The sequence below is a fragment of the Rhinatrema bivittatum genome, chromosome 1, assembly GCF_901001135.1.
Source record: "Rhinatrema bivittatum chromosome 1, aRhiBiv1.1, whole genome shotgun sequence".
NCBI lineage: Eukaryota > Metazoa > Chordata > Amphibia > Gymnophiona > Rhinatrematidae > Rhinatrema > Rhinatrema bivittatum.
Window position 1 is genome coordinate 125,793,262 of NC_042615.1, and position 12,690 is coordinate 125,805,951.

At 43.9% G+C, this 12,690-nt stretch overlaps 1 protein-coding gene across 1 annotated transcript in view; it reads right to left on the reverse strand.

Annotated features, from left to right (window-relative positions):
• PCM1 (pericentriolar material 1) overlaps positions 1-12,690 on the reverse strand; it is a 1,078,029-nt gene that overhangs the window by 780,130 nt on the left and 285,209 nt on the right. Inside the window, 1 exon segment of the mRNA XM_029604912.1 lies at positions 12,270-12,427. Within this exon segment, the coding sequence (XP_029460772.1) occupies positions 12,270-12,427 (158 nt within the window).

The following is a 12,690-nucleotide window of genomic DNA, read 5'->3' on the forward strand; positions in this document are numbered from 1 at the left end:
CTGTGGCATGCCCTTAATACTCTCCAAAAACTTGACAGAAAAAGCTTCAACAGTTTTGTAAATAAGAATGGACTAATATTGACAAATCCAGGTGTGCAAAAGGAGTCCCAATGGACTCACATAAGGTGCGTCTATCAATTATTTATTTAAAAGCTTTTTTTTATACCATCATTCATAGTTACATCACAACGATGTACAATATGTTTATATCTGTGAGATATTCACATACTCAAATATACAATAAAATTAAATAACCTTAAAACATCTAAAATACAAATCACATAATATAAAACTTAAATCTTATTAAAATAATTCTAAGAGTTGGCAGCAAAACATTTGTTTAAAACATCTAAAAAAAATACAATCACATTGGATAAAACTTAAATCGTATTAATAATTACTCTATGGGTTGGCTATAAAAGCTCGCTCGAAGAGCCAAGACTTCAGTCCCTTTTTAAAATTCCTAAAATCTGACTCAAGCAGTAGCTCAGTTGGTAAAGTGTTCCATGTGCTTGGGCCTGCTATAGAAATAACTCTTTCCTGTACTGATGTTAAGTGAGCAGTATTTACTGAAGGAACAGTAAGCAAACCTTTGTTAGCAGATCTTAAAGATCTGTGTGGTGTATGCATTCGTATAGAAAAATTTAGCCAATCTGATTTATGAGTATAAATGGTCTTATGAATAATACAACAAGTTTTATACAGGATCCTTTGAGTAATGGGAAGCCAGTGCAAACTAATCAGAATTGTGTAATGTGTTCACACCTGTTACAATTTGTTAATACCCATGCAGCCGCATTTTGCAACACTTGCAATGGTCGTAATGTTGATTGTGGAAGTCCCAATAAAAGAGAGTTACAATAATCTAATGAAGATAAAATAAGGGCCTGTAGTACGGAATGAAAATTATTAAAATCTAATAATGGATTCAAACATCTAAGTACTAAAAGTTTAAAATATCCATCTCTTATTTTCATCCAAATATGCTTTTTAAAATTTAGTTCACAGTCTATGGTTATACCAAGGTCTCTGAGTCAGCTAGATAGATTTTGACATTATGTGATATGGGAAAAACCTTTTTTAATATCAGATTTAGATTTTCTTTCAAGAAGGATAATTTCTGTTTTTTCCATATTGATGGCGAGTTTCATGTGTGTTAATAACTGTTTAATTGCAGATAGATAAATATTTGTTCAAGTGTATCTACTATAGGTATAACAATCTGTATATCGTCAGCATAGATGTACAAATTCAAACTGAGGCCAGCTAGAAGATGGCAAACTGGCAAGAGATAGATATTGAATAAAGTGGTAGATAATGCCGAGCCTTGCGGTACTCCAGTATTAAGTTCATACCTATCAGAAAAAGATTCACCTATTTTAACCTGGAAAGATCTATTCTGAAGTAAGGAAGACATCCATTTGAGTGTGTCATTTGCTAATCCAATTTCTTTTAGTCTGAGTATTAATATGTCATGATTGATTGATTCAAAAGGGTGGAGACTTATTCAATTGGATTGCAGTTTTTGGTTTTTTTTTTCAAGATATATATGCTTTGTCCCCACAACAAAAAATTGTTGGCTTTGAAAGATGTGGAATAGTGTGTTGCGTGGAAAATAATCCTTACTGAAATGTATGCAAATCTGACGCACCAACAAAATGGGTATGTAGACTTTCTATAGCCACTTGAAAAAGGCAAGTTTGCTTACCGTAAACGGTGTTTCCGTAGATAGCAGGATGAATTAGCCATGCTGTCATGGGATCTGTTAATCAGGTCCGGGAGGCGGAGCTTGTCAAAACAGAGATCAGAGCTTTGCTCTCTGCGGCTGCACGTGTGTTCCCGCGCAGAAAAGTAACGGAATCTCTTCAGTCTGTGATTAAGCCTTAGTGTATTCGAAGACTTGGTGACTTGCCAGGAGGAGGGTGGGTCAGCATAGCTAATTCATCCTGCTATCTACGGAAACACCGTTTACGGTAAGCAAACTTGCTTTTTCCCGTCGATAGCAGGGCTGAATTAGCCATGCTGTCATGGGAGTCCCAAGCTCCCGATCACGTTGTTTTGATATATATGGCGGTACGTGATCTTTGACAGTGTGGCAGTCACCGTGGACAGGAGGATAGAGATTGCAGGATTGTTTGCCCTATCTTCGCATCCGTGGCTACTTGTTGATCAAGCCAGTAGTGAGATGTGAAGGTATGGAGTGATGACCATGTTGCTGCCTTACAAATGTCTATGGGTTGTACATTCTTAAGGTGTGCCAAGGAGGCCGCCACTGCTCTGACTTGGTGAGCTCTAGGATGAGAGTGTAGCTGTAAATTCTGTTTATCGTAACAGAATTTGATGCACTGTGCTATCCAGCTAGAGATAATGCATTTAGCTACTGGTAGTCCAGGTGCCTTTGGGTCAAAAGAGACAAAGAGTTGGGAAACACGGGAGTCCGAGTTTGTCCTGTCTTTGTAGTATGCTAAAGCTCTTTTACAATCTAGTGTGTGCAATAATTTTTCCCTATCATTTGCATGAGGTTTAGGGAAAAAGGTGGGTAATTCCATAGTCTAATTGAGGTGGAATTGGGAAACAACTTTTGGTAGGAAGGATGGGTGAGTTCGGAGAACTACCTTTTGGTGATAAAATTGTAAATACGGAGAATAATGGACCAAGGCCTGTAATTCACTAACTCTTCGTGCCAATGTTACTGCAACCAGGAATACAACTTTCCATGTGAGGTATTTAATATGTGCCGAGTCCATGGGTTCAAACAGGGAAAGCATGAGCTGTTCCAGAACTATGTTGAGGTTCCATGGAACTGGAGGCTTAGAGATTGGAGGACGAATGTGAGTTAGACCTTTGATGAAACGAGATAGTAAGGGGTGATTGGATATAGGAATATTGTTAACTGGTCTATGATATGCCCCTATGGCACTGAGAAGAACTCTGATGGATGATGTGGCTAGACCAGCTGTATACAGTGTATGAAGATAATCAATGAGCAATTCAGGTGAGCAGTCCAATGGCGGTACACCTTTGGAAGTGCACCAGGTAGAGTAACGTTTCCATTTATAGCTGTAATTTTTCCTTGTGGAGAGTTTCCTGGATTCTAACAAGATGAATTGTGCCGAGGTGGAAACTCCCTGTGCTGTTAGAAGGAGCCTCTCAATCTCCACGCTATCAAGTGGAGAGATGAGTGTAGCAGGTGTAGAAGCGCCCTTAAACTTGGCAGAGAAGATCATGGCGATTCGGTAATCGAATTGGATCCATGATGGATAGTCTGAGAAGAAAACTGTACCACGGTTGCCTCGGCCAAGCCGGGGCTATGAGTATCAGTTGAGCTTTGTCTGCTATGCATTTCTGAATTGTCCTTGTTATGAGTGGTATGGGAGGAAAGGCGTATAGGAGGCCTGTCGTCCACGGGATGAGGAAGGCATCTTGAGCGATCCTGAATTGGCTTGGTCTTATCGAGCAGAATTTGGGAACTTGAGCATTGATCTCTGTTGCAAAGAGATCTATTGAAGGTGTCCCCCACTGCATGAATATGTCTTGGGCTATTTCTGTATTGAGTGCCCATTCGTAAGGATGAAAGATGCGGCTTAGCTTGTCTGCTCTTGTGTTTGCAACTCCTGGTAGGTAAGTTGCCTGGAGATGTATGCAATTTCGGTGAGCATGTTCGAAGATTGTCAAGGTCTCCTTGAAAAGGGACCATGAACCGGACCCTTCTTGTTTGTTGATGTAAAACATCGCAACTTGGTTGTCCGTGTAGATCATGACCCTGCGTCCTTTCAGATGGTCTTGGAACACTCGTAATGCATTGCGAATCGCTCTGAGTTCCAATAAATTTATTTGCAGGTTTTGTTCCTAGATTGTCCATAATCCTTGTGTTTCGTAAATCTCGAGGTGTGCACCCCAGCCCTTGTGAGACGCATCTGGGGTTAATACTGTGTTGTGAGGAGGGGAACTGAACAATGCTCCCTTGGATAGGGTGGAGTTTAGGAGCCACCATGTTAAATCTTTCCTCATTTCAGCTGTCAGCGATACCTTCTGTGTCAATGGTGCGAGTGTTGTTTCATTGACGTTTCAAGCCCCATTGCAGGCGTCTCATGTGTAGCCTGGTGTTGGGAACCATGAATTCGCCACTGCCATGTGGCAAGACTACTAAAACCTGTCTCGCTGAAGGTCTCCGAGTATGGTTCAAGGTATGTAACAGAAGAAGGAATTGCGATATTCTGTCGCTTGGTAGGTATGCCCTGTTGCACGTAGTGTCCAGGCATGCTCCTATGAACTGTAACTGTTGTGTTGGTTGTAGGTGTGATTTCTGAAAATTTATCACCAATCCTAATTCTTGCAAGCATTGTATCACTCGACGGATGTGTTCGATTAAGATGTTTGGAGTTGGGCAGATTATGAGCCAATCGTCCAGATATGGAAAGATGGTTATACCTTGTTGTCTGAGATGAGCCACCAGATTTGGATTTATGTGCAGATCTAGACTTGTGCGCATATCTTTCTGTTTCTGTACGCACGAGTGATCGCCATAGGAAAAGAACAGTGCTTTAGTTAAGGCTGGTAAATAATATTGATGATGTCAATGAGTCATCAGCATATATACTACTGCAGGGCAATGTCAAAGACTTAGGGGGGGTCCAATGAATTGGCAATGGCCACACAGGCATGAGCCCAAACGGGACAGCAGCAGACTAGACAAAGCAGCCTGGTGGGACAAAGCAATCTCAGAGGTTAGAAGTAGAGGAAAAGAAAGGAGAATTCTGGTGTGGCGGGACCTTCAGTTTGTCTGGTGGGGGGAGGGGGCAAGATTCACTTCCTGGGCCAATTTGTGTTCAAAAGGAAAAATATTCACTTTAGTATAAAAATCCAAGCAAGTATTGTAAAAATCAGAAACTGCATCAAAAATATGTCAGAAAAAACATTGTCTCCTTGTCCATTTTGTTCCTCCTGGTTGGTAGTCTTCTTTCTGCATCACCATCCTTATTTAATCACTCTCCTTGAAGGGTAGGGTAGCTGGAATGCAACTCCAACATCAACATACTTCGGAATTCAACAAAACCCAGAATATCCTACTGGAATGGTGAAAATCCCAATCTTTTCACCCTTGCTTCTGACTTTCAGCTTGGGTAAAAAGATTGACTCAGCCTTTCTGAATCCCTTCCAAACTGATCAAAATCAAAAAAATCTCTTCGGCAATCAATAAAATCCTTCTCTTCCTTCTGATCAAAACCTCCAGAGATGAAGCTATGACCATCAGCAAGTCTCCTTCTTCCAACAATCTCCTCTCTACTCCACACACTAATTCAGTATCTCCTTCCCACTAATTTCTGAGCATGCTCCATGGAATATATATATTCCCCAAAAGCCTCTCACAAAAAGTTGGGGTTAAAGCTAGGGGATGATTTCAAAGAGCCAAAAAAATGCCCTTCCACTGCCCATAATGGAAAAAACTGGGGAAACTATTAGTTACAGGCAAAGGTGGGTGACACTGCGGAACAGGGGAACGGGGGGTGCTGGGAAAGTGAGAAAGCATGTGTGTGCAGGGGTTCATCTTCCCCCATTGAGGTGCCAAGTTATCCAGTTTTCAAATGAAGATTTTTTTGGCTATTTCTGGTTTTGAATTTCCATACTAATGCATTGTATGATCTGCAGGCCCTGATGCTACCATTTGGAATCAGTACATAGGAAACAAAGCATTAGAATGGAGTTATCAGAAATCCAGGACTAGCCCAAAATTCCCCTCCTGCAACTGAGCTTAGCAGCTCTGCTCCTCTACCCTCCATTCTGTCTAGTACCAATCCATATTAATCTTAAGTACCATCAAAAATTACAACTGTAGCATTGCAGGGACTGAAAGTAACATTAAACTCTGCAAAAAAAAAAAAAAAAAAAGTCAGTCACTCTCTGTATAGCAAACCTGCCATCCCCAAAGACAACTTAACTCTCAGAACTCAAAACAGAAACGCTATATAAAAATTAAACACTACACATATTTAGGGACCTTTTGTTTTCAGTTTTTATTTTATTTTCCCTGGGAAAATAGTGTTTATAATCAACTCACTGGCAGAAAATCAGTTGAAAAAAGTGACTCCTGTTCCCACAATGGATTGTTTCCTGTTTTTCTTGGTTCTAACGAACACTCAAATCTTGGGTAAGATAAAAAAAAACTGAAAAGGAAGGTCCCTATAAATATTCCACAGAGTCCCAGAACACCAATACATCTCCTACTGGGAAGACTGTAGCCAGCCTACTAAGGATCCCTACACACAAACACACTAGCAAAATACCTTATGGCAGTCATACATGCAGATCACAGATCACCAATACAGAAAACGTGATTAAACACAGAAAATATGCAGACAAAAACCAAATTCTTTGCTCTGCTGCTCACACCAGCCTCATCCCACCTCTATGCAGTCTCACTCCCTTCTTCTCCTATTCCTTGCACACTAACTGGAAGAGAAAGGGTGCAACAGGAAACAGAAGGCAGCTCTCTGCTAAGAGACTTGCAGATCAAGGCAGAGCTTATGTGCTCATGCAATAGTACCCTCTGCTATGCATGGCAGTTGCCCCTTTTTCCAAATAGGTAAAAGCAGCCTTGCACCAGATTCTCCTATGACTCTGAATCCCTCAGTGTCTACTATAAACGGGGAAGGATTGGGCAGTGTAAATCCAGAACTTGTTTAGAATGTTGGGCTAAGGTTTGGTCTTTGCTTTCTCCTTCTGAGAGCTTGTGGTTCATTTAGCCACTTTCTCCTCCCACAGACTACTGGAAGGAATGTGTAAAATGGCAATTTGTTGTTTCATATCATATCAAGATTTTTCCTTCACATATTTTATGCAAGATATACAACTTAATTTACAAGGAAAAAGGAAAATTGGTTCTAACCTGCTAATTTTTGTTCCTGTAGTACCACAGATCAGTCCAGACTCCTGGGTTTTGCCTCCCATCCAGCAGATGGAGACAGAGAAAATTTCTCAGGCTCCGCCTTATAATCCGGTGTGCCACCTGCTACTCTTCAGTATTTTTCAGTACCCAAGCAGAGATACTATTAAAAAACAAATACATTTGAACATGCAAACTTCACTCCCAAACCCCAAAACAAACAGAGGGTGAAGAACCAAATCCAAATTATTTTACAGCGAAAGTCTGCAGAACCTTATGCCATATATCAGAAAAGTAAGAAAGACATACCAATCAAGCGGGCTCTCTTTAGCTACACCCTCACCCAAAAAGGCTGAACCTCTACAATGGTACTGTGGTACTACAGGAACGAAAATTAGCAGGTAAAAACCAATTTTCCTTTCCCTGTACGTACCCAGATCAGTCTAGACTCCTGGGATGTACCAAAGTTTGCCTAGATGGGATGGGACTGCGAGAGTCCCACTCAAAGGATATGCTCACCAAAACTGCAGATGTCCATGGCTTGAACATCCAGGTGGTAGTGTCTCGCAAATGTGTGTAAAGACTTCCAAGTAGCTGCCCTGCAAATCTCCTGAGAAACTAGTTGACACTCCACCCATGAAGTCGTCTGCGAGCATGTAGAATCAGTCCTCAACCCCTCCGGGTCGGGGCAAACACTATAGATGTAGGTAGACCCAATAGCCTCCTTCTGCCCTTTCTTAGAGCCATGCCACAATATGAAAAGATGATCAGACAATCTAAAACTACTTGTAACCTTCAAATAGCGCAACACAGCTCTTCTTACATCCAGGCATTTCAAGTACCTGGCATGAGGAGAACTGAGCTCCAGGTCCAAAAAGGCTGGAAGCTCCACAGATTGACTGAGATGAAAGAAGGATACTACTTCTGGCAAAAAGGACAGGACTGTTTGTAAAGAGATTCCAGAATTCAAAATCCTCAAAAACAGTTCTCTACAGGACAACGCCTGAAGCTCAGAGACCCGGCTGGCAGAACAAATGGCTACCAAGAATACCACCTTTAAAGTCAGATCTTTCAATGTGGCTTTAAACGGCTCGAAGGGTACCTTACACAAGCCCTTAAGGATCAGATTCAAGTTCCAGGAGGACATATCCTACGGACAGGACGATGCAAGTGTTTTACCCCGCTAAGAAAACGTATTACATCTGGATGAGTTGCAAGGGAAGAACCATGTACTTTGCCCCTGAGGCATCCAAGGGCTGCAACCTGAACCCTCAGAAAGTTGAGAGATAAGCCCTTCATAAGGCCATTCTGTAAGAAAGATAGGACTGTAGTCACCAAGGCCCGGCAAGGATCAGCACCCTGCATCTTGCACCAAAACTCGAAAACTCTCCAAACTCGAATATATGCCATACAAGTGGAGGGTTTCTGAGCCGGTAACAGAGTAGAAATGACATCCTCCAGATAACCTATCAACTGCCTCCTCTCAAAAGCCAGGCCACAAGACAAAAGTGATCCGCTTGATCAAAAAATATAGGACCTTGGCGCAGGATGTTTGGGAGATGACTGAACCGCAGGGGTCACGCCGATGCCAGGTTGACCAGATCCGCAAACAATGATCGACGCGGCCACTCTGGACCCACCAAGATCACCCGACCCGGATGAACTTCTATCCTTGGGAGCACCTTGCCGATCAGGGCCAGGGAGAAAATACAAAGGAGCACGGTGCATCCATGGCTTCCGCACCGTGCTCTCTTCTGTGACTGAAGAATCTTTCCGCTTTGGCATCCCTCTGGGTCACCATCAGATCCACATGCAGCAGCCCCTCTTGCAGGAGATTAAGCCCATGGCCCTCTCTGACAACTCCCACTCTCTGGGATCTAATTGTTGATGGCTGAGAAAATCCGCCTGAACATTGGAAGTCCCTGCAATATGAGATGCCGCTAACATTGTCAGATGACATTCTGCCCAGGACATCTGCATCTACGCTTCCAGAGCTACTGCATGGCTCTAGGTTCCTCCCTGCCGGTTGACATATGCCGTCGTCGCATTGTCCAACAGGACCACGACCACCTTGTTGCGCAGAAGGGGGAGGAAAAGCTCCAGAGCCACTCTTGTCTCCGGGCGATTGATCGACCAAGTCGCCTCCTCTGGGGACCATTGTCCCTACGCTGCTTGGGATTGGCATACAGCTCCCCCAACCAGAAAGACTGGCATTGTTGGTCACTACCATCCAATGAGGTATCTCGAAGTCCACACTGTGTTCCAAATGGCCCTGAGCGAGCCACCATGAGAGGCTGGACCTGGCGACATCTGTAACAGGGAACTAGAGAGGAAACAGTTCTGACAATGGGTTCCATGGGACAGCAATGCACTCTGCAATGGTCTCATGTGTGCAAACACCCACAGGACCAGTTCCAAGGTCAATGCCATGTAACCGAGAACCTGTAAATAGTCCCAGACCCTGGGCGCTCGGTCTTGCAACAGGTTTTGGACTTGGGCTCGCAGCTTGAGAATTCGCTCTTCCGAGAGAAAAACCTTGCCCAAGAGTGTATCGAATCTGGCCCCCAGAAACTCCAGGACCTGGGAAGGAATGAGATGACTCTTGGCTAGGTTGACCACCTAGCCCAGAGCGCGAAGGCGGAGCAAAACTGTTCACCGCGTGCGTGCACAATTCCTTCGACTTTGCTCAAATCAGCCAGTCATCCAGATAGGGATGGACAAAAATGTGCTCGCTCCGCAAGGCCGCAGTCACGACGACAGTCACCTTGGTGAATGTCTGGGGGGGGGGGGGGGGGGGCAGTTGCTAGGCCGAACAGCATGGCACAAAACTGGAAATCTTGACTTAGAACCATAAACTGAAGGTATCTCAGATGGTCCCTGCGGATTCCGATATGTAAGTAGGCCTCCATCAGATCCAAGGAGGCCAGGAAATCCCCCTTGCATACTGCTGCCACCTCCAATCGAAGAGTCTCCATCCGAAAATGGGGCACCTTTAGGATCATGTTGACCTTCAAGTCCAAGTTCGGCCAGAACATGTCCTCCTTCTTCAGAACTACAAAGTAGATAAAATATCTCCCATGGCCTTGTTCTTTGCGGGGGATGGGAATAATGGCCCCTAACTCCTTGAAGCGGTGGATGGTCTTGCTGGACGATTAGCATCTTTGCGGAGAGCTACAGGGAGACATGAGGAACAGGCTTCAGAGTAGGTGAGCAAACTAACATGTAAGCATGTTCTATCACGCTTAGAATCCATCGGTCCGACGTGCTCCTGGCCCACTCCTGGTGTAAAAAAAAAAAAAAAAAAAAGAGTCAGCCAACCACCTATGAGCAGAATAGAGGAGTGGGTCAACTGCATCTTATTGCGAGGACTTGGCACCACTCGCCCCAGTGACGAGTCCATCTCTGTTGAGTCTGTGGCCATGAAAGGACTGGGACCAAGTCTGAGTCCTCCTCGAGGTCTGCCTATGGCCTGTGTCCGGAGCTCTGCTCTGACAGAAATGTTCCTGGCCCTGAAAACAGGAGTGAGCCAGGAAACCCTTGGGACCTTTTGGCCTGTCCTCTAGGTGCTTGTGTACCTTATTCTCTCCCAGGTGCTTTATCAACTGCTCAAGGTCCTCACCAAAAAGGAACTTGCCCTTGAAAGGGCAGCACCCTGAGTTGCGCCTTGGAGGAAATGTCCGCCGCCCAATTTCACAGCCAAAAGCCTCCTTACCAAGACCACAGACACCATGGCTCTGGACAAAGTTCGCAGGTCATACAAGGCATCCACTCCATAAACTTCATCCAAGCGCCAGATTTCTAGTGCTCTGCAATTGTTGGACCCATTGCAAAATGACCCTCAGCATTTAACTGCTACAGACTGCCGCCCAGATGCCAAGAGCAGAGACCACAAAAATCCTTTTGAAATGGACTTCCAGTTTGCAGTCCTATAGATCCTTCAAAGCTGCTGATCCAGCGACCAGAACAGTAGTCCTCTTCTTGATCGCCAAAACAGACATGTCAACCTTAGGAACCTTTAACAGATCTAGAGAGTCCTTCGGTAACAGACACCGTTTTATCCATGGCCCTGCTGACTTTGAGGCCCGTCTCAGGAGTATCCCATTCCCGGACCATCAAATGCTTCATCATCTCATGAAAAAGGAAGGTTGTTGTGGGACCCCCGCAAGCCCACCATGACAGGGTCCACTGTGTCCGAGCTCAGCTCCGCCAATGGAGATATGATGCCCAACTCCACCAGGACGTGTGGGATAAAAGGAGCCAACTCATCACATTGGAACAAGCAAACCACCTTAGGGTCATCCCCTTCTCCGGCAATCCGGGTAAAACTCCTGAGCTCCCCCCCACCGAACCGCAAAGGCCTGGACCGTCCGAACCCTGAGATCAGCCGGCGTGTCCCCTATCCTTGAAGCCTTCTGGGGTGGGCCGTGACCCGACACCCCCCCCCCCCCCCCCCCCCGGCTCCCAGGGAACCCACTCCTCCAAGCACTGCTGGCTAAGAAAGCCTAGTGCTTTCTTAGCCAAGCCTTCTCAGATCCCCCTGATGCACACTAGACAACCATACAACTTCATGAACAATGGCTCTATGTACTACCTTTAAGGTCTTAATTAACTACTTCTGATTCATCTATTGTTTATACTCTTTATTTATTGCCTCCCTAGGCCTTTTTCCAGCGGTCTACGCTTCCAGGTTTACTATCCTTGTTGAATGTAACTTTGCTCTTCCTGTTCAAACGATTTTTTGTTACAGTTCCCCAATTCGATGTAAACCGATCTGATATGGTCATCAACCATGAAGGTCGGTATAGAAAAGTGATAAACAAGTAAGTAAGTAAGTAAATAAATAAATAAATAGATAGATAGATAGTGCACGAGGAGGACAAACTCTGGGGAAAGACCTGGTGGGACCTCCTCCTTCCCCTCCAAACACTCCAGGATCCTCCCCAACAGGCCTCCCAGAGGGCCCCCAGGTCTCATTGGGGCTCAGATCGGTGGGAAACAATTCCGGAGGGAAATCCCCTCCCCCCCAGCCATTCTCCTCAGCCAAAATGGCTGTCATTCCCGCGCTGAGGGGGAACAGATCAGCCCGAGGCTCCTGCACGGTATGTGCCTACCCAGCTGTCCGCGTGAAATCTGTGGCTACCAAAATAAATAAATAGATCAATTAAACATGCTCCAACAGCTTTCCTCTTCCAGAGCATTTTTCTGTATCACTAAGGCAGTTTTCGATATGGAATAGGTTTTGCTGTAAACAAAACCAGTGCTGGATCTTTATAACTAAACAAAATGCCAAAGGAATTAAATTACATTTGCCTGTTTTTAACCTGATGAACTTTGTGCACTGCATGAAACAAGACACCAAACTAAATCAAATACTATTTTAGCATACCTAAAGTTGAAGATAAGTTTAGCGTCCTTAGATTAGTAGTTGATTTGTTGTTTATTTCGCAACTGGTGTTAAGTGTTCGGTCATCTCGATTATTAGTTCCACACTGAGCATTAGCATTAATATTCATTTCAACCCAATTACCAATCCTTTGTGGATTTCTGAAGGAAAAAAAAAAGTTAAATAACTTTAAAAATCTCCTTTATACACTAACTAAAGGTTTTGAGAAGAAAACATGTTTACTAGGGGACTACACAGGAAAAAATTGTATTCTGTTTTTCTCTTTGTAGTATTTTTGTTTTGTCTCGTGTGTAAAAAGCATATTTTTGTGCACAAATATGATATGCATAAAAAAGGTATACATGTAAAGTGATAAAACAAAATAAATGCACATCCTTAATGTTTACTCCTGCAGCAGATATAT